A 21,461-nucleotide genomic window follows, 5' to 3' on the forward strand; every position below is an offset into this window, starting at 1 on the left:
CCAACCAGAACAACCGGTAAAGTACAACAAAGTAGACCGGGAACGAAAAAGTTGAAAGCACAGTACAGATCAGCAAAGAAAAAAAAAAAAAAAAAAAAAAAACGTAGGAATAACGGAAAGAAGTGCCAAGTCAACACGTGTCAGAACCGGCAGCTCCCGGTAACCGGTTAAATCCCGTAACGGCGAACCTCTCTAGCTCAGCAACTTTTATGTGGGGCCCCACAACCCATCTCTCCTACAAAAACCCAACGACTTAAATTAAAAATTTATAATAAAAAAAAAAAAATTATATTAAAGAGGGACCTCTTAAAAAGGTTTTAGCTCCAAAGCTAAGAAGCAAAAGCTTAAGCTCCCTCTGATTTGCAGAGAGAATCCAAAAGGGCCAAACAATTAAAGAGAGAGAGAGAGAGAAACACAAAGAAAGAGAGAAACACACAAAGAAAAATAAGAACAACTCGAACGCGAACGCGAAGAGTGTTTCGTGTTTGTGTCTGTGTCTGTGTCTGTGTCTGTGAGTTTTGTTAAATTTGAAAAATTCCAATCAAGTCCTTCTCTATTTTCTCAGTCTATTTTTCTTCTTATCCAATCAGTAAGTCTCTTGCATTATCATTCCCTTCCTTTCTTTTCCCACCCTTTTTTTTTTTTTTTTTTTTACTTTCTTCATTTTTTTCTTTCTTTCTCTCATGCTTTCAACAACAACAACAAAATATATATAAATATATATAATTAGAATAATTATTTTAATCATTAACACCAAATCATACACTATACCGATCTAATTTTCGTTTTCTTTTTTATCACCAGATCGTTTTCAGAGAAACTCTCTCTCAGAAAACTTCTTTCTCCTCTAATCAGCGTGCAAACCAATAGAACTTTTTCTCTTTGGTTGTCAGATCTAATATAATTCATTCTTCGAAATCTTGTTACAGCTTCTCAAAAAAATGAAATAAAAATTTACATATATATTTTTGTTGTTGTTGTTGTTGTTGTTTCGCCGGTGAATTTGAAAGAATTCGAAAGGCGCAATTGAAAGAAAGAGAAAGAGAAAGAGAAAGAAAAAAAGAAAAAGAAAGATAATGTTGGAAGGTCGGTGTATATTCTCACGGGCGTATTCGAGTGGCTGTGAGTCTGAAACTAACTGGCCTTTCATGATTTACCATAAGCTCGAAATCACTGCCGGAGGAGTAAAGCGTTCATTGGAAATGGACGGTGGTAGTGGTGGTGGCGGCGGTGACGGTGATGGTAGCGACCACGTTCGTCACCGGAAGAAGAAGGCTACTTCTAAGCCGTTGGATTATCCCGAGGAGCCAATTTCAACGGTTCTCGCTTCGGTTTCTCTCAATCCGAATCCGAACCCGAACGAGCGTAGTAGTAACAATTCCTCATTGTCATTATCATCATCTTCATCTTCATCTTCCTCGTCGTCGTCTTCTTCGAATGCGAGTTCGGATTCGCTAATCAATTCACTTGGTCGAGAGATTTCGATCAGCTGCCTAATTCGATGTTCCCGGTCGGAGTACGGTTCGATTGCTTCGTTGAACCGGGGATTCCGGTCCTTGGTTCGGAGCGGCGACCTCTACAAGCTGCGGCGGTTGAACGGTGTGATTGAGCATTGGATTTACTTCTCTTGTGACTTGCTCGAATGGTTAGCGTTTGATCCAATTCAGAGGAGGTGGATGCATTTGCCGATAATGACCTCCCATGAATGCTTCAAGTGGTCTGATAAGGAGTCATTGGCTGTTGGGACCGAGCTTCTCGTGTTCGGCAAAGAGGTCACCTCTCACGTAATCTACGCGTACAGTATCTTGACGAATTCTTGGACCTCCGGAATGAGAATGAATGCTCCGAGGTGTTTGTTCGGGTCAGCCAGTCTGGGCGAGAAAGCGATTTTAGCAGGTGGGTGTGACTCGCAAGGGAACATATTGGATTCGGCGGAGTTGTACAATTCCGAGACCAAGTCATGGCAGACTCTGCCGCCGATGAAGAAGCCGAGGAAGATGTGTTCCGGTGTGTTCATGGACGAGAAGTTTTACGTGATTGGGGGAATTGGAGGACCCGATTCGAAGGTTCTTTCGTGTGGGGAAGAGTACGATTTGGTGACGAACAAATGGACGGAGATTCCTAATATGTCGCCGGCGGGGGAGAATGAAGGGCAAGCCACAGCAGCGGCGGCGGCGCCGCCTTTGGTGGCGGTGGTGAACAATGAGCTGTACGCAGCTGATTATGCTGAAAGTGAAGTGAGGAAGTATGATAAGGGGAGGAGAGTTTGGGTTACAGTTGGGAGATTGCCTGAGAGGGCGGGTTCGATGAATGGTTGGGGGCTTGCATTTAGAGCTTGTGGTGACCAGCTTATAGTAATCGGAGGACCTCGGGCATTGGCTGAAGGTTTCATTGAACTCAACTCGTGGAAACCAAGTGATGGCCCTCCACAGTGGAACTTGCTGGCAAGAAAGCAGTCGGTTAATTTTGTCTATAATTGTGCTGTGATGGGTTGCTGAAGGAGGAACAAAGAGTCGAGATTTGTTTGGCTCACAAATGCAAAATGTACAAGATTGGTTTGTCCTTCCATACTGGAGTCATTGCTAATTGGTAAAAATTTCACCCCCCACACTTCTATATGTTTTTTAAGATCATTTCCCATTTGGGGTTGGGGAAGAATTTCAGATTTTGCTCAAGATTCAATAGAATGTTTTTCTTTGCAAACTTTTGTTTATGCTTTTTTTTTTTTTTTTTTCTTCCATTGAATTTATATCTTCCCCCCATTTTTAGTGACATGAGAAATCTCAAAAGTTGCTGTCTTGTAGCACAGGATTTTAGATTCAATAATTTGAAATACCAACACATTGGTAGGTTGTCATCAGTGTTTGCTGAATCCTTTTTTTCTTTTGTTATTATAAAGAAAACAGAATTTAGTTATATGGGTTTTCATGATCCTTAATCTTCTTGCTATTGTCTTCAAAGAAGAAAATAAGGTCTGAGAGGTTGTTATTCTGGACATTAGCATATGTACTGATCAAAATTATTGTTGCAATCAATGAGCTGTATATTTTCAGCTTTCTTCTTTTCAATTTATTGTGTCCTCACGAGGCCTTTGTTACTCATCGATCATATTTTTAGTTTATTGTTTGCTCAGGAACAGAATGTGCTTTTTATTTTTTGGTTCCTCCAGATAGAATTAACATGAGGTGTTCATTTCTGATATTATGATCAAGTAAGATGCAATCTTCACATAGATTTGCATATTCTCTTATATTATTTTCCCGATATTATCTGATTTATTTCTTCAACAGTAAAAGCACTGATGGAAAGATTTGGTATATTATACTAACTAGTCGAGCCGTATGAGCGAAGGGGTTGTCTTGTTTCCCCCTCCCTCCAAAGAACATCCTTCTTTTCATTTGTCTGATTCATATCAGTTAGTCTTTTGCAGGAAAATTAACTTCAAGCGCATTTATTTTGCTGTTGAAGTTTGGATTTTCCTGACATGTTTTACATTTTCCTGTTCAGCAATGTAAAACGAAGGTACCGATAGCTCTTGGCTACAAGAGAGATACTGTTACAATTAAAAGTTGCCTAGACATACATTGAAGCATTGATGATTGACAATGATAGAATATTATAGTATGGATTCCCATTTATAATTGAGTTTCATTTTTTTTTTAAATGTTTGCATATTTTTTGGTGAAATACTACATTTTCTTTCATAAATGTCATTTGTCATGTCCCAACTGTGGATTAAGGCCCTTGAAACACCCATACACTTGATTAGTTATCATAACATGAAAAAAGAATAGCTCTTCTAACTTGTTAAAATGAATCCCATGTCCTTAAGAAGGAAATGGATTTTATGAAAGAAATTGGAATTTAATGATTTTTTCTGAGTAAAAAACTTTTAGAATCCCAGATTTCTAAAAAAATAATGATGATGAAGAAGAAGAAGGAGAAGAAAACATGATTTTGGCATACTTTTTTTTTGAAAGTGACACTATGACCTAGTATGGGTAACTGGGAAGTTCAATAGGGTTGTCAGTGAGCTATAGTTCAATCGGTACTTCCTTCTTCCATAATAATTAGTTGGAGGGTGAGTCATGGGTTAAAAATCTATTGGGTGCGTGTGTAAATTACTAATTAAAAAAAAAAAAAAGGTTGAATAGGGCTACCCTTATTACTAAGAAATGTTAGGAAACATGTGATAGAAAAGACATCAAGATTCACTTCTGTTCTATGGCAAATATTTCAAAAAACTATGTCAGTGACTCAGAAAAGAGATCGAGTGTTGTGAAGAAAGTATGCAAACAATTAATCAATTATTTTATAACTGGTAGGGGTAGGACATTAGGATGAAGCATTTTTATATGGGTTCCCATTTTCTTGGTAGGAGTAGAATAATAGGGCTGGTTTTAACATAGATGTGTTGGGGATGAATGATTTGGGTGATGGAGAGTGTGACAAAGGTAAGCTTTGAACTTTTTTATGGTACAAATGTTAAAGGTGAAATAAAATAAAATAGTGTCTGTTCATGTGTAATGTGCTGTTGCTTTTCTTTTTTGCTTTCTTTCTGTCTATGAGGATGATATTACATGGTTGTTGCTGTAACTTGATAGAACGTGTTATCTTTGTTTTTGATAGTATTGTAGTATAGCCTGTTGACAGAAGGAAGTATGTACTCACTCTTGTATTATGCATCTGCTTTTTTGTCCAAACCATTTATAATGTCTGAGCTTGTTGGTACTAGGTACGTGTACCTATACCATATGAAGTTTACTGCTTGAGAATTTGGCTCCAGTAGATAAGCCAAAAGGCACAGTTTTCAGTGCCTAAATACTTTGCAGGTCTGATTTTAACGAGTTTGGCTTTCCAATTTGCATTTATAACTTTCCTAGCAGAGTGAAGGAATTTGTTATTTGTTTTTATCCTTGTCGTTTGTGAGATATATGCTTATGCACTCTTCTTGACAAAATAATGCACCTTAATTTTCGATTTATCTGTTTTATTTTCCTTCCTGTTCTTTTTTGTTGTTGGGCAAGCATGCATTTTCTTTACAAAATGAGTTTTTGTTAAGAAATATGCTGATCTCCGGGCGTGATAGTGAAGGCACCAATGGGATGGAAATGGGTCCAATACCCTTTTTTGTGTCTTTCCCTTTTCAAACGATAAACTTTGTATGTATCTTAATGGAATTGTCAGATTAACTTTCCTGGAGAAGGGCTTCATTAAGCATTAGGGTGTTTAGTCCTTCTTGATTGCGCTATCGGATTTGAGTTCCCTTGCTCAAAATTGCATTTTTCTCCAGTATATAGATAAAATGGGAGTGTGACAGATCTCTTGGAGCAGCATCTTCTCATGGTTTTCTTGCAATAAACTAAACAATGCCTTTGTTAAGTGCTCGTTGGATAATTTTTCTTTCATTTGTTTATTGGGTTTAAGAGCAAGTAGAGCTAATACTTTTTCTAAATAAAAATTTAAAGAGCTGTATAAAATATAAATAAGCTGGAAAATTAAACTCTGGCAGGCTAGTCTAAGAGTTTTGATTTACCCAATTGTGGCCCTTTCTTTTAGGTGGAATGTTGTTTTATACGACAGTCATGCAATCACTGATTTTTGGACAGATTTGATGAAAAAATAAAATAGTACATGTTACTGTTGGCTGTGATATAAATCGTTCTTATCCCAAAATAAATAAATAAAAATCCCTGGCACAACCGAAGTTATTCTTAGAATGACTTTTGTCTCTTGTGATGGCATTTCCTGATTAATGAGAATTTTTTTATTTTTGAGAAGGAAATTAGTGAGAAGTTGGGTTGTCTACTGAGTTAGGTAGGTTAAAACACAAACAAATTTATAACTTTTGCCGTAAATTTCCTACCTCAGATTGTGACTGGGCTGTATGTTGTTTTTACACGAACTTTTTTTTTTTTTTTCCGTCACATGAAAAAATTGTGGTAAAAATGGTGTATTTCTTTGAGAAACCAGATTTTTTATTTTACTTTTGTATATTATATGATTTGTTGTTTTCAAAATTGGACCAAAAACAGCTGGCAAAGTTGGACCTTAATTTCCCTTGATAAATCAACCTGCGACACCCCACCTGCATTACTATTTCGTTTCTGTTTCGAGCTTAAGCAATAGTACCACCCACTTATTATTTCGTTGCTGTTTTTGAGCTAGCAAATAGTGCATTATTACCATCTATGGAATGTAGCCTTTTTTTCTCTTTTTTTTTTTTTGATGGAAGTAGCCTTTTTTTTTTATCTCAATTCTTCATTTTGAATTTACACAAATACGACAAGAGAAAAAACTGTATCTCCAAAGTATGCTTCATCAGCTTTGAACATCATAGGAAATGAACCTAGAAATTGATAGGTCGAATTGAATGTTTTGGGCTATAACTTTGACCAAATTTGAAGGCTACTCACAAACATGATCTAGTGCTGATTCTATTGTCTGTACTAGCTAGGCTTAATAGTAGTAGTACTAGTGCGCATTAATTTTTTGCTTTGCTTCTGTTTGTGGATTTTAGTATCGTCACTTTGGTTCGCTCTTTATGGGCTTTGTCTAGCTTTAGACTAGTTAGGCCTTTTATTGATTAATCAAGTCAGCACACAGCATTATCTCTAGGATATATTTTAGTTTTATGGTTTATTTGCCTACTTTTGCGCCACAATGATGATATTTTGTCTCAATTTCTCTAACCACACTGTGCGTCGGTATAACCTGCATTCTGGACCAGCAGGTCGGGGCAGATCAGTGGATAATAAGCCAAAACCTTATGGAGTGATTCATCAAAACCTTAGACAGATTACATGTGTCCTATATATGGATAATAGCTAAAACTATATGGACCACCAAGGGTGGTGGTATGGTTACTCTCAAGTTGTTGGGAGATGTAGAAGTCTCAAGTTTGAATCATGCAATAGGAAGCGCTTGAGAAGAATTTCACACCTTTGGCTTAATGTCCACTGGTGTCAATGTGAGGTTGGGATAAAAACTATGGCTCATTGACTTTTTGCTTGGGAAAAACCCCATGCTCTCGACTCAATTCCCATTATTTGCAAGCTCAGACCCAACAGATAAAATGCTACAATGATAACGCTCAATTAGAAAAGCCACTTTAGTTGCCCTCTCCTACCTTTTTATTCCCAATAAAAAGCTAAAATTATATGGATCAACCTATATTTTCACCATAATTTTGTTCTCACCAATAAAGAAAACCAAAACCTAACATTTCAAATAGTTAGTTCAAAATTTCACAACCCCCCCCCCCCCCGCCCCCCCAAAAAAAAATATCTGAGCGTATACTGTATAATATCAAATTTCAGAAAAAATAAAATAAAACATTAACTTTTTTTTTTATATAACCAAACCTTAACCTTTGGATCAATGAGTGAAGTGGAGGAGGAAAAATTTCAGATAGAGAGAGAGATAGATTTGGTTAACCTTCCAAACCAATAAAGTGTCGCCTTGTTAGAGCTTTGCCAAAAAAAGAAAAAGAAAAAGTTTGATGTTCTTAACTTTTTTTCTCTTTAATTTTTGAATTGGAAAGTAAATAACATATAAAAATATATTAACTTATTACATGAAAATTAAGGTCTAAAAACCTTTTTTTTAGGAGATAAATTTGTATTTCGTTGCTTAGAAAATAACTTGAAAAAGAGAAGAAAGAATCTCAAGTTTAGCTCTCTCTTTTATATTTTTGGTAATGTATTGTAGTTCAATAGGCGTGGGGCAAATGTGGGGGTAAAGATTTGGAGGGGGGGGGGGGGGGGGGGGGCGGTGGATTTGGAGGGGGGGGGGGGGGGTGTAGATTGCGATACTTTAAATTGAGAAGATTTGATTGTTGAGTGTGTGTTGTGTGGGCGTATACCTGACTAGTTCATGTGGGCTGTCTTGCATTGCATTAGACTACTTAGGTCTTATTGCATTATATTTGAGATATATTAGCCCATTAACATAGAACCAAGCTTAATTCTACTCTGTGTGCAAGCCAAGTCTCCTACTTGTACTAGAAGTCTATTAGTATAGGGTTTAGTCTACTATATATACACATGTTATGGTTTATTGTAACGCAAGATTTATACTACACTCTGATATATTATTAATGTAGCCCTTTAGGGTTTCCTCTATGGATGTAAGCCATTAGGCTGAATCACGTAACTCTTATGTGTTATTGTGTTCTATACTTTATGCTTTCGCTTCTGTATCCATACTAGCATATTCAACATGGTGTATCAATGCTAATATTTAACTTGGTATCAGAGCCATCTTTCTGTGGCCATGGCTTTCTGTCCTTACGGTATATTTAAGAGCAATCTTTGTCTTTCTCAATATTTCTCCACTACGATCATCTTCTTTGGCTTCCCACTGCTGCCGTCAAAACTCTTCGGTATACTCATGCCACCGTTAGAAGTCACATCAACATTACAAGACCATTGCCTTCCTTAAACCACAGTCACAAAGCCAAACTTCATTCGAGGGATCTTCTCAACCTTATCAAATCTCAAGATTTCGTCAAGCTTCCATCTTGAGTTTGAGAAAGGGTGTTAGAGATATATTAGCCCATTAGCATAGGTCTAAGCTTAATTCTATTTTGTGTATAGTACAAATAAACAAGGTGGGCCTAAAGCCCACAACTTATTACACGTTAACAGCCCCTCTCACACTCAAGGTGGGTATGAGACCAACTTAAGGTTGTCAACCAAAGCACGAAGATATCCTTTAGGATGTGACTTGGTGAAGATATCTACAAGTTGATCTTTAGAGGAGACTAAGAACAGCTTGAAAGTACCATGGACAAGATGATAATGGATAAAATGACAATCAATCTCGATGTTTAGTCCGTTCATAGAAGACATCATTGTGAGCAATATGAATGACACTCTGGTTGTCACAATAAAAAGGAGTAATAGAGGATGTGGACACACCTAAGTCCTTAAAAAGCCATTGTAACCAAAGGAGCTTAGATGTGGTATCAGTAAAAGCATGATATTCAGCTTCAGCACTGGAGTGGGCCATAAGGGTTTGTTTTTGCTTCACCCAAAAATCAGAGAAGAAACAAGAAGAAAGTAATAACCAGTGGTGGACCTGCGATCAGTGGGACCTCCTACCCAATCAGCACCAAGGAACAGCTTGAGAACAAAAGGAGACTGATCAGAGTAGAAAAGGCCATGGAAGAGAGTGCCCTTCAGGTATTGAAGAATGCACAGAACATCAGCATAGTGAATCAATTGTGGAGCAAATAGATACTGGCTCACCTGATGAACAGCATAGGAAATGTCTGGACAAGTGACAGTGAGATAAACTAGGTTGTAAACCAATTATCTGTAAAGAGAGGGATTAGACAATGGTTTCCCCCCCCCCCTCGAGAGAGTCAGATGCGCATTAAGTTCAACTGGAGTGTTAACAATCTTGCTATCAATGAGTCCAATTCGAGACAAAAGTTTAGAAGCATACTTGGCCTGAGTAATATAAAGACTATCGATGGAATGAGTGATTTCAAGATCCAAGAAGTAGCTAAGATGTCCAAGATCTCTCATCTCAAACTGTTGACTAAGAAAATCCTTGAGTTTTTGAATGCCACTGAGGTCATCACTAGTTATGATCATATTATCCACATATAGGAGATGCAAAATGGTGTCTTTGTTGGTGCGACGAAGAAATAAGGCAAAATCATAATGACTGGCAATGTAACCCAAGTGAGAGATGGTAGAGCTAAACTTGGTAAACCAAGCTCGTGGAGCTTGTTTAAGGCCATAAAATGCATGTCGAAGGTAACAAACCTTGTTCAATTCAATAGACAGACCAGGAGGAGGTTGTATATAAACTTCTTCACTTAAATTCCTATCAAGAAAGGCATTTTTGACATCCATATGAAAAAGGGTCCCATTTACTAGCAGTGAAATAGCTAAGAGGGCACGAACATATAAGATTCAAGCAACTAGAGTAAAGGTCTCTTCATAATCAATCTTATACTCCTGTGTAAAACCTTTTGCAACAAGATGAGCTTTATATCGCTCAATGGACCTATCAGAGTAAGTCTTGATCTTGCAGATCTCCTTACAACCAACCACAAATTTCCTAAGGGGGAGAGTCACCAAATCTCAAGTATGATTTTTAGATAATGCATCAAGTTCCTCTTTCATTGCAATATGCCATAAATGGTCAGTGGAGGCCTCACAATAAGTGTGAGGCTTGTGCAATGTAGCAAGGGTAGTATAACAATGATAATCAAGTAAATGAGCAGGAATGGATCTTACCCAAGTTAAGTGACGAGGTGGAATGTCTTGTGCAAGATCTTTAGGCAGATTAGGAGCAGGGAACCCATGCTCAGGGTTGGGTGGCTCATCTTTGACCTGTTCATCTTCCACCTGTTTATTAGAATGTGATTTAGGAAAGACATCAAAAATATCCGGTGGTTGGATAGAGAAGTCTATTGGAGGATTAGGAGTAACTATAGAAGCAATATGTGGCTTATCTGGGAAAAAAAAAAAAAAAATCTAAGACAGTGGAGGTAGATAGGGAGGCACAGAAGTGATAGAACTCGACAAAGGAGCAATGTTCCCAAAAAAAACATTGCAAGAGATATGAAGACGATAAGAGACAGGATCATAACACCGATATTCCGTTTGAGTTTCGCCATAACCAAGAAAACAACAAAGTCTAAATCGAGGCTCAAGTTTGTTATGCACATATGGCTGAAGAATAACGAAACAGGCAAAACCGAAGGAGCGAAGGTGGTAATAGTCTGGAGGTGACCCAAAAAAGCGCTCATATGGAGTTTGATTTTGGATAACAGGAATGAAAATGCAATTAATAGCATGAACAACGTGAAGAGCAACTTCGCCCAAAAAAGGATCAGGAACTTTGGCAGAGAGAAGGAGAGCACGAACAGTGTCAAGAATATGATGAAATCTTCGTTCGATTCTACCATTTTTTTTGAGATGTACTTGGACAAGTTAGTTGATGAATAGTGCCATAGGAATGCAAAACAGCTTGGAAAGCATATTGAGTGTATTCAAGAGCATTTTTGGATCGAAAATTTTTGATACATTTGGAAAATTGAGTTTCAACAATTTTTGTAAAATTAGAATATACTTGCAATAATTCGAAACGATGTTTTATATGAAAAATCTAGCTATAGCAGGAATAATCATTAACAAAGACAACAAAATATCAAGATTCACCAATACTAGAGACAGAGGAAGGCTAGCAGACATCAGAATCAGTTAGGTCAAAGATATCAATAGATATTGATTCACTAGTATTGAAAGGCAAAATTAGCTATTTTCCTAACTGACATGAAACATAATCAAAATTTTCTGTGGACACTGAACCTAACAAACCTCTAGAAGCCAAGTGTTGTACACGAGAGGAAGATGCGTGACCAAGTCGGGCATGCTAAAGTGCAAGGGAAGGAATAGAAGAAACCGCAATGGCTGTAACAACAGCAGAAACAGAAGCAACAGGTGGAAGACGAAGGTTGTCCACGGGAAACATACGCCCAACTCTGGGACTGGTCCCAAGCTCCTGTCCCGTCCTCGGATCTTACACAATATATCCAGAATAATCAAAAGTAATGCAATAACCCAGCTCAACTAATTGTCTCACAAAAAATAAATTGTAAGCAAGTTTAGCAATATTAAAGACCCCAAGAACTGAGAGGTTGGAGGTCGAGAGTAGAAAGTTTCTACTCTCGACCTCCATCCTTAACCAAAATAACTCTTTCAATTTCATAATAATGGAATGGAGATGAGATAATGAGTTTAAGACCCATGCATGTATAAATTAATTTTTTATTTCTTGTTAATGCCATTCTTTTCTAGTTCACCTTAAAAGTTTCTACATGGGCTGTCTTGCTTTGCATTAGACTACTTAGGTCTTATTGCATTAGATTACGTGGGCTGCCTTTGCATGAGAAATTATATAAAATTTTTACTAATAAAAAATTTAATTTATACTATAAGATATATTATTTATATATTAAAAAAAATATGCTCATATCTTATGAACTTATTTATAAATTTAAACAATCAAATACCAAACTTTATATATTATCATGTTTAAACTTGTCTCATTTAATATTCAAGCTTTTTAATATGGATTTCAGCTTTGTTTGTTTTTAAAACAAACAAATATACACAATTTTTTTTCATTACGTAGCCATTTTTCTTTTTGTAGCGGGTTAGATGGTATTGAAGTTGTTGAACTAATCCCGCATTAATGATGGTCCAGTGTCCTCAGGCGCTTTTAAGTATAACCAAGACTTTCTTGGATTGTTTGGTTTTGGACAATTAATAAGATGAAGTAGGTGCTGTGGAAACTTTTCCCCCTTTTCTTCCTATCTCTATATCTAATCTAACCTTATTAGCCAGCATTCAAGGAGTAGGGACTATAGAGGTTATCCCTCTAATTCCTAAAGGGTTGATATAGAGGCTTGCTGGTGGCCTAACTCATTTAACATAGGGGGCGATTTAGTATACCACTGGGTCATTCATATTTCAAGCCCCACACACACATATACATAATGCTGATGCTGCTATTAATCCCTCAATACCACCATTGCAGTTGTGGCTAGATGTAACAATGGTAACATTATTAAAACTTGGGCCAAAGATTATTCCTACTTGAACCTATTGTAGCTGAGGCAAGTGCTATACTATGGGCTCTTCAACTAGCCTTAGAAGAAAACCATCAAAATGTTATGGTTGAAGGAGATTCAAAGCTTTGTTTTGATGCCCTGGAGTGCCCTAAGAGCATTCTCATTAAGAATTGTAAAAAATTTAGAACTTAACATCTCAAAAAGTTATTTTATTCATTTTAACATCTCACTTTACAATACATCCAGCATCAAAGGTTCTACTATTTTACCACTTCATTTAAATATTCTTTTTTTATTCTTTCTTTATGTTTTCTTTATTCTTTCTTTATGTTTTCAAATAACTACCATTCATACTATGTTTTCTATACCCAGCAACTATCATTAAACAAATCTTTTTTTTTTTTTAATTACAATCTTGTTACAATGGGCTGCTAGAGATAGCAACCCACTATAGCTAGATTGCAAAATTAATTGGATTTACAATTCTTGATGGAGTATGCTTTTTGCAAACTTGATGTTAAAATTTAGCATTTACAATTCTTAATGAGAATGCTCTAATAGTGCTATGGCTTGTCTATCAGACTATCACCAATATCCTGTTGAACATCTTGGATTTGAAGAAATTCTAATGTTGTAGGAGAGAAAGGAATTTAAATGGATAATGAGAATAGCTAGTAAATATATTGATTTTAATCATTAAAAAACTTTTCTTTTTCTATTATACTTATGCATTGGATGAGCCTCAAATTAACCCTTCCCTGTGTCTTAAAAAAGGAGGAGGTATTGGTTGAGATAAAACTCACTGGCTTAATTACAAAGATTATCAATTGCAAATCATCAATATATAAATATATATATAAATATATATATATATATATATATATATATATATATATAAGTAGAGATCTCATTGCGGGAGTGCATGAGGTCTTGTCATGTTGGGCTCTAAGCTTGCATTTAGCTATAAAAATGGGTTGGCCGAATTATCGAATCAAAACCCAACCACTCTATTACAGTTCTTTGTAATCAATAAAAAAATGAAACGTCGTTCATTCCAACCTCCATTTAGAAATTTGAAATGATGAGGATTTTATGTTCAGAACTTAATTGCTTCGGTAAAACCTTCTTTTGTATTCAAACTAAGAGGTACAAAACACTAACTCTGTTTGTTATTTATTTTGCTATTGGGTTTTTGCAAATCGAAGTGGGTTGTTTGTATCTATATGGATTGGGTCACAATCAAAACTCCAATGGAGGCGAAACTTCTGTAGTGGATTCACTTTGCAAAGAGCCCAAGAGTAAGTATATATTTTATTCTGAATCTATAATGTTTGATAAAATGCTTGAAAGAAAATTGATTAATTATATGGGTTATGCTAACAAGTGTCCTTAGGGCATTGGTTAACAATCTATTTTAGAAAAGTTTTGACACCACTTTTATGGGAAATGAAAAAAGTTATCAAAACATTAATTTTTTTTTTTTTTTTTCATTTTATCGTAAAAACTTTTTTTAAATGAATTATTAACCAATACCCTAAAGGCATTTGTTAGCATTTCCCTAATTATATATATATATATATATTTTTTTTTTTTTTTGAGAAAATCCTAATTATATTTCTAACTTGATGACTTTATAATTTATTTTTGTTTGTTATGTATTTTGTTTGGGATTAGAAACAATAAAATGTGGGAAAAGTTGATGGAAAGCACTTGCAGATACATAGCTTGCGTTCATTGGGTTTCTTTATTGTTGCTCTTGCCGATGTGGGTTGTATGATGTATCAACTTCTAATTGACACAGGTGGAAACAAATTAACTTAGCTACGAGTAAGAAAGTAGTTTTTTTAAGTGAATAATTGTTTTTAACTATTGAGGGTTAAGGATAATTTGGCAGCAAATTTTCAAAAGAATCACCACAATCTACTAGAGCTGTAAATGAATTAAGTTGTTCATAAATAGCTCAGGTTTGGTTCGATAAAAAGCTCGTTCATGTTTGTTTGTTTATAAACAAGCCAAGTTTACGCTTTAGTTTTAGGCTTGTTTAATAAATGAGCCAAGCCTGAGTAAAAAATATTGTTCATGAACAAGCTCGTGAATACCAAGGCTCGATACAAAAATAACAAAACAAGTTTAGCCTAGGTTTATTTATGAGTTTGGTAATAAAATTGATATGAGCTTGATATATAAACTTATATCTTTTTAAGACTTTAATTAATTATAAGTTAAGATCATTCATCCAAACCAAATAGGCTAGATAATAAAGTTGATATAGGTTTGATAATATACTTATGTTGGATCTCAACCTCAAAAACATGATATTGAGCTTGATATAGAGCTCGAGCTTGTTTTGACTAATGAAACAAGCCAAGCTAAACTGAGCTCAAGCATTTATACTTTATAACAAGCTCAAGCTTGAACATTATTTGTAGGCTCGTATCAAGTTCAAGCCAAGTTTGAACATTCTACTTTTGCTATCAAGCCGAACTTGAACATTTACTACTCGACACATTTACTACTTGACAAAACTCGGCTCATTTACCGCCCTACAATCTATACATATTATATATGTCCTGCTGAATAGACAGGAACTCACTACCCAAAAGTAAAAACAAAAAATTAATTCAGTATGGTGTCTCCATTACGTGGGCAGCAACATATTAAACAAAAAATCATGGTATATCAGTTTCAAAGGAGGAATCAATGATATACACAAACACCAAAACCAAATGTCGTCCGCTCTTCTTAGCATCGAACCTCCACGCCTCTGTCGGATTTGGTGTTGGAACTGCCATGATCGTGGTATCGTGACCTAAGGTTTTTTTTTTTTTTGGTGATTTGTTCTTTTACCCAAATTTGGATTTCGAAATATTGACGGGTTTGGGTTAGTTTTTTGGACGTGAATCACTTGATGCGTTTTGTTTGGATTCCAAAGTGATTGAGTTCAACCCTAAACAAATTTGATTGTCTATTATGAGAATCTTGTTTTTTTTTTGGGTTCCAAATCATTGATACTTGTATGATGAAACTTTTTTTGGGAGTTTTCTTTGTATTTTAATCCCCATTCTTGCACTGTTGTATTTGTTCTTTTGATAGGATTTATTTAGTTAGTATTTCAAGTTCTATCAATTCTATTCTAGAGACGCAGAAATACATACATTGAAGGCATTGACTCAACTGAAGTATGCTATGGGGGAGCTTCAATTGGGTTGAGAGCAGTTCATGTGATGGATTTGCCTTTTGAGTGTAGACTCAAGACTGTATGGTCCAGGGTCAGATTTTCTTTATTTCTTACATGACTAAAGTATATATTATGAATAAACAATTTGATGAATTTCTGAATTTGGAGATGTATTACTGTTCTTTAGTCCACTACTTGAAATCAGTATAATTCACTGAATTTTTGATAGATTATTATTTATCATTTTATAAAGTCTATTATACATCAATTACTGATTGTAGTTTCCTTCAGGTCTATGCAGAAGGACCAGCCCAACCCATTGGAGGAGTAGCGGCTATTGCCATCTTAATAGGACCCGATGCTCCTATTACTTTTGAAAGCAGAGTTAGAGGGACTTATATGGCTCATGCTTATGATTTTTACAAGCCAAACCTTGCTAGTGAATATTCGGTAATTTTCTCCAATTCCATTTTACACGGCCTTTTTCAACAGATACTGTTGCCATTGGCATTATGTTTTGCCAATTTGAAATTTTTTTAACCTTTTCATTTTCCTGATTGTACTGTACTACTATTTCTTTAATTTTTTGTTGCAAATTTTTTATTATAGGCATTTGAATTTGGCTGTCATTTGCATGGTATTCAATCAAGAAGATTCAATATCCGGTGATCAAGTTGCTTGTGGTAGACTCCCATTAATTAATATCATTGTAGGTTGTTGATGGCAAGCTTTCTTAAACATGCTAGCTATCTCATGGCTCTTGATTCTTGCTACAAACAATTGTGTAATAGTAGGATTCTATGGAAGTCTTGAAACCTTAACTATGTTCTAATTTTCTGATAGGGCTTTTGTAGGAATTAATTTAGTGGTTAATCATTTTACTTGCCATTAATGGAGATGATATTCTTTGTAGGAACTATTTTAATGAAATGAAAATCACACAGAAGTTCTGCTTTTATTGTGTGCTGTTAAAGGTTGAGCTTTCTATTGTTTTTAGTCTCTATATTAGTTCAACCTTAAAAAAAATCTGTTTGTTTGAGAATCTTTTTTTTTTTTTTAAAGTACTTTTGTTCTTGGCCTGTATAACTTTATTTTTTACATTTTACATGACTATTTTTTTAAAAAAAATTCTCAAGATTCAATCATTCAAATGGGTTTCTTAGTGTTTTTGTTGTATGGATTTTTCCTGCAAATGTGGCTGTAGCTTATTCTCTCTCTCTTTTTTCTCCCGTTGTGATGTAGACAAATAGTTTTGAATACTTAAAGGTAGGGGTGTACATGGGTCGGGTTAAGGGGATTTTTTGACCCAATCCTCTATGGTAGGTCAAAAAAAATTCAACCCAACCCAACCCAAACCACATGGGTTGGGTTGAACCCATGGGTTGGACAAAATTATTATTATTAAATTGAGTTAAAAAATATAAATATATTAAAAAAAACCCAAAGATTAGTATCAGTGTAACTCCTTAAAGCAAACAATACTAATGACTAAACAACAATAGTAATTTACTAGGATTTGTGTGAACTAATTGGCTTTTATATAGGATAGGAAGAGCTAGTTATTTTAAAAATTTTATTAATATTATAATATTTTTTAAATATATATTAATTAAATATATGAGTGGGTCAGGTTGGGTTTGACAGGTTTGAAATTTTATGACCTAAACCCAACCCGACCTGCTATAAAATTTTTTTTTTGTAACCCAACCCGACCCACCAAGCCCTAAAAAAACCGACCCAACCCAACGGGTTGGGTTGGATCGAGATGGTTTTGACTGGTTGGCTACACACCCCTACTTAAAGGAAAGCTGCAATACTGTCTTTGACTGAACTCTTGGAGTATTTGGCTAGAGTTAGTGAACACTCTATCATCCCATGTAGGCATGGAAATGAAGCTATTCTTGATGGCAGTGATGTCAATAATAGGTGAGTGAAGCGAAGGCTACTAGTCATTGTAGCCAAAAATTAGAAGAGAAAATAACAATAATGTTTTCAAGATATAGAAACAAACTTCAAAATTTAGCTTTTCATCTATAAAGCAAATGTAAACTTCTCTTTCATTTGTTGTCCACGGAAAGCTTGTAATGTGAGTTTCTCCTTGCAGTTTGCCATTTCCTCCCCCTCCTTATATTGTACTTTTTTTTCCTCTTGTAATATGTTCAGGGCAAAAATGAGTGGCACCCTTCCTATGTAGAATTCCTCAATTACGCTATGCTGTCCAAAGCAAGAGGCCTCTACGGGTCTGGAAGGAAAAGACAGAAAGGGTAGCAGTAATGTCATTGTGTCAGCAGCAACTCTAATTCAAATCCATAATAATATTTAAAAAAAAAATGCAATACTTTCTATGTTAAACAAGCCAAGAACTAAAGTCCCTCAAAAGGAAAAAATCAAAAACTGACTCTCTAACTTTCAATTTTTTTCATTTCAGTCCTCTAACTTTTAGTTTTGTCATTTTAGTCCTCTAACTTTCAATTGTTGTCAATTCAGTATTATGTTAACCATCTGTTAAGCGTCTCCATTAAATGAGCAAAATGACGCCATTTTAACTCCTTTTTTTCGTAATTAAAAGAAATTAAGAAAATTATTATTAAAAAAAAAAAAAAACATTTAGGGGAACGATGTCATTCCCCTTACCTGAAATCAAAACACAAATTGTGTAACTTTGCTCACAACCCTAAATTGCCAATTTTGGGGGGAAGAAGGGAGAGTCCGTCTGGGCCGACAGTGACAACAGTGATGAGGTGAGATTGAGAGAGAGAGAAACCGAGATTTGTGAGAGAGCACCCGATCGATCTCACCATGTTAAACATACTTTCTATGTTAAACAAGCCAAGAACTAAAGGGGGGGGGGGGGGGAAGGTTCTCGTACAATAAGATTCATTTTGGAGTTGAACTAATATAGAGACTGAAAATAGTATAAATTAGAAAGTAATATAACTAGACGAGCAGTCAAGGAAATCTTGCATTCAAGACTAACAACAAAAATTCTCAACCCGTCCATATCCAATTCATAGACGACAAGAGTACCATCAATCTTCGTAGTCAAATGGTTCCCTTCAATATGAGAATGGTTAAAAAAGAAAAAAAGAAGTAAAGAGCCATTACAGCAAAACCAACTAATTCTCATGTAAAATTTCAATAATGAAGCCTAGCTTAACTGAATAGCACCTCTTGGTCTATCCATGACACTCAGGATTCAAATCCCCCTCCTGTTGTAACCATTGAATTATGAAATTTCAGTATTAAAAATTACAAATTTATGCAAAATAAATCTAAACAAGAACATAAATTTCAGTAAAATGTAAAAAGTAAATTTAAACAAACCAAGAACAAAAGTTTCCACAAAAAGAAAAACAAAAGTCTCATGATATACAATAAAATTAATTTTGGATCTTAATCCACCAGTTCCAATTAATCAATCAGCAAGAGGCCAATCATAGCCAATTATCTTGTGTCCATGACCTAAATTCTTCTAATCTAAGCTCTATAAGAGACTGACAATTGGATAAACTACTTAACTAGCTAGACAAGTTTCGTTAAGAGGTATTATCTTTGTCAGTTCAACAATGTAAGAAATTTGCCTGCTTTACTAGCCTATCTTTTGACTGATGCTGAACTTTCGGCACTATAGGTGCGAGTGCGACCATACGTTTAGTGCTTTGAAATTGCACAAGATCAACAATTGGTTAATTTCTATAATTTTTTCCCATGCCATAGGGAAAATTAGTAACATCATTTTAGTCTTTATGCACTTCTATGTATATAACTCTCATTCTAATTGCTTGTTAAAAATGCTAACTAAAGTCTTAAGTTACACTACCAGGCTAACTAAAAATAAAAAATCAAGAAGTCGTGTACCAGTGTAGCACTGGCAATTAAAATACAAAGAAAACCCCAAAAAAAGTTTCATCATACAAGAATCATGATTTGGAACCCAAACAAAATTAGCTGGAACAAAAAACAAGATTCTCATAATAGACAATCAAATTTGTTTAGGAGTTGAACTCAACCTCTTTGGAATCTAATCAAAACACATCAAGATATCAAAATATTGCAAAAGCTATACCAAATCAAGTTATTCACGTCCAAAAAACTAACCCAAACCCATCAATATTTCAAAATCCAAATTGGGTAAAAGAACAAATCACGAAAAAAAAAAAAAAAAAAAAAAAAAAAACCTTGAAGTCATGACACCACGATCACAGCAGCTCTAACATATTTTCTAGGTTTCAGCACCGATTCTCATGGAGGCGTGGAGGTTCGGTGCTATGAAGAGTGGACGATATTTGGTTTTGGTGTTTGGGTATACCGTTGATTCCTCCTTTGAAACTGATATGCAAAATGCAATTTTTTTTAAAAATAAAAAAATAAAATTTGGCTATTTGGTGCTTGTTAAGAGGATGACATGACTTCATGGCGTAAAACCTAACATTTACGCCAAGCTTGAAGCTTGGACCCAATTTAAACTCTTTATAAATATGTTTTATAGGTACACCTTTGTTAAATATTCATTAAATATGATTTCAGTTAGTTGCCTAATCCGTTGTTCTCGGTCGGACGATGGTTCAATTACTTCATTGAGCCGAGTGTTCTGGTCCTTGGTTTGGAGCAACGACCTCTACAAGCTGCAGCGCTTGAACGGTGTGATTGAGCATTGGATTTACTTTTCTTGTGACTTGCTTGAGTGGGAAGCATTTGATCCAATTCAGCATCGATGGATGCATTTGCCGAGAATGACCCCTTATGAATGCTTCATATGGTCTGATAAGGAGTCATTGGCTATTAGGACTGAGCTTCTTGTGTTTGGCAAGGAGGTCACCTTTCATGTAATCTACGCGTATAGTATTTTGACAAATACTTAGACTTCTAGAATGAGAATGAATGCTCCAAGGTGTTTGTTTGGGTCACCCAGTCTCTACGAGAAAGCGATTTTAGTAGGTGGGTGTACTCGCAAGGGAACATATTGGATTCGGCGATGTTATACAATTCGAAGCCAAAGTCTTGGGAGACTCTGCTGAGGAAGATGTGTTTTGGTGTGTTCATGGATGAGAAGTTTTATGTGATTGGGGGAATTAGAGAACCTGATTCAAAGGTTCTTTCGTGTGGCGAAGAGTATGATTTGGTGACGAGGGAGTGGATGGAGATTCCTAATATGTCGCCGATGAGGAATGGTTCATCAGGGGATAATGAAGGCCAATCCTCAGCAGCAGTCACGACGTTGCCTTTGGTGGCAGCGGTAAACAATGAGCTGTATGCAACTGATTATGCTGACAATGAAGTGAGGAAGTATGATAAGGGGAGAAGAGTGTGGGTTACAGTTAGGAGATTGCCCGAAAGAGCGGGTTCGATGAATGGTTAGGGGCTTGCATTTAAAGCTTGTGGGTGACCAGCTTATAGTAATCGGAGAACCTTGGGCATTGGCTGAGGTTTCATAGAGCTCAACTCTTGGAGACCAAGTGAAGGCCCTCCATAATGGAACTTGCTTGCAAGAAAGCCCTCAGTTAATTTTGTTTATAATTGTGCTGTGATGGGATGCTGAAGGAAGAAGAAAGAAAGAGCTGGGAGAAGAAGAAGTATGTACTCACTATTGTATTAGAATGCGTGTGCTTTTTTGTCCAACCAAATGGACCCATAATGTCTGAGCTTGTTGGTGCTAGGTACACGTTCCTAGACCATATAAAGTTTATT

General features: G+C 35.8%; 2 protein-coding genes and 1 pseudogene across 3 annotated transcripts; all 3 read left to right on the forward strand.

The window, feature by feature from the left end:
- The first annotated feature begins 287 nt into the window (after positions 1–287).
- Positions 288–3,068, forward strand: LOC126718753 (F-box/kelch-repeat protein At1g26930-like). Its single transcript, XM_050421090.1, has one exon. It carries the CDS (start codon positions 1,077–1,079, stop codon positions 2,496–2,498), a length of 1,422 nt encoding a protein of 473 aa, XP_050277047.1. The 5' UTR covers positions 288–1,076; the 3' UTR covers positions 2,499–3,068.
- An 11,765-nt stretch (positions 3,069–14,833) lies between these two features.
- On the forward strand, positions 14,834–16,707 carry LOC126716442 (hydroxymethylglutaryl-CoA synthase-like). 2 transcript variants are annotated; one of them, XR_007652127.1, is made up of 3 exons: positions 14,834–15,409; positions 16,065–16,223; positions 16,383–16,707. XR_007652127.1 is itself a non-coding variant. In XM_050417277.1 (3 exons), exons 1-3 carry the CDS (start codon positions 15,296–15,298, stop codon positions 16,440–16,442), a joined length of 318 nt encoding a protein of 105 aa, XP_050273234.1. In that variant the 5' UTR covers positions 14,834–15,295; the 3' UTR covers positions 16,443–16,707. The 2 variants fall into 2 exon arrangements, 1 of the variants encoding a protein (XP_050273234.1); XM_050417277.1 differs by having other exon boundaries at positions 14,834–15,394.
- Positions 16,708–20,290: 3,583 nt separating this feature from the next.
- Positions 20,291–21,159, forward strand: LOC126719903 (F-box/kelch-repeat protein SKIP11-like; annotated as a pseudogene).
- The last annotated feature ends 302 nt before the right edge of the window (positions 21,160–21,461 follow it).

Source organism: Quercus robur, chromosome 3 (genome assembly GCF_932294415.1).
Source record: "Quercus robur chromosome 3, dhQueRobu3.1, whole genome shotgun sequence".
NCBI lineage: Eukaryota > Viridiplantae > Streptophyta > Magnoliopsida > Fagales > Fagaceae > Quercus > Quercus robur.

Coding starts and splice junctions, on each gene's coding strand:
- LOC126718753 (XM_050421090.1), top strand. CDS start 1,077: ATGTTGGAAGGTCGGTGTATATTCTCACGGGCGTATTCGAGTGGCTGT.
- LOC126716442 (XM_050417277.1), top strand. CDS start 15,296: ATGATATACACAAACACCAAAACCAAATGTCGTCCGCTCTTCTTAGCA. Junction 15,395..16,064: donor TTGGAACTGCCATGATCGTG/GTATCGTGACCT, acceptor AGTTTCCTTCAG/GTCTATGCAGAAGGACCAGC. Junction 16,224..16,382: donor ACCTTGCTAGTGAATATTCG/GTAATTTTCTCC, acceptor TTTTTATTATAG/GCATTTGAATTTGGCTGTCA.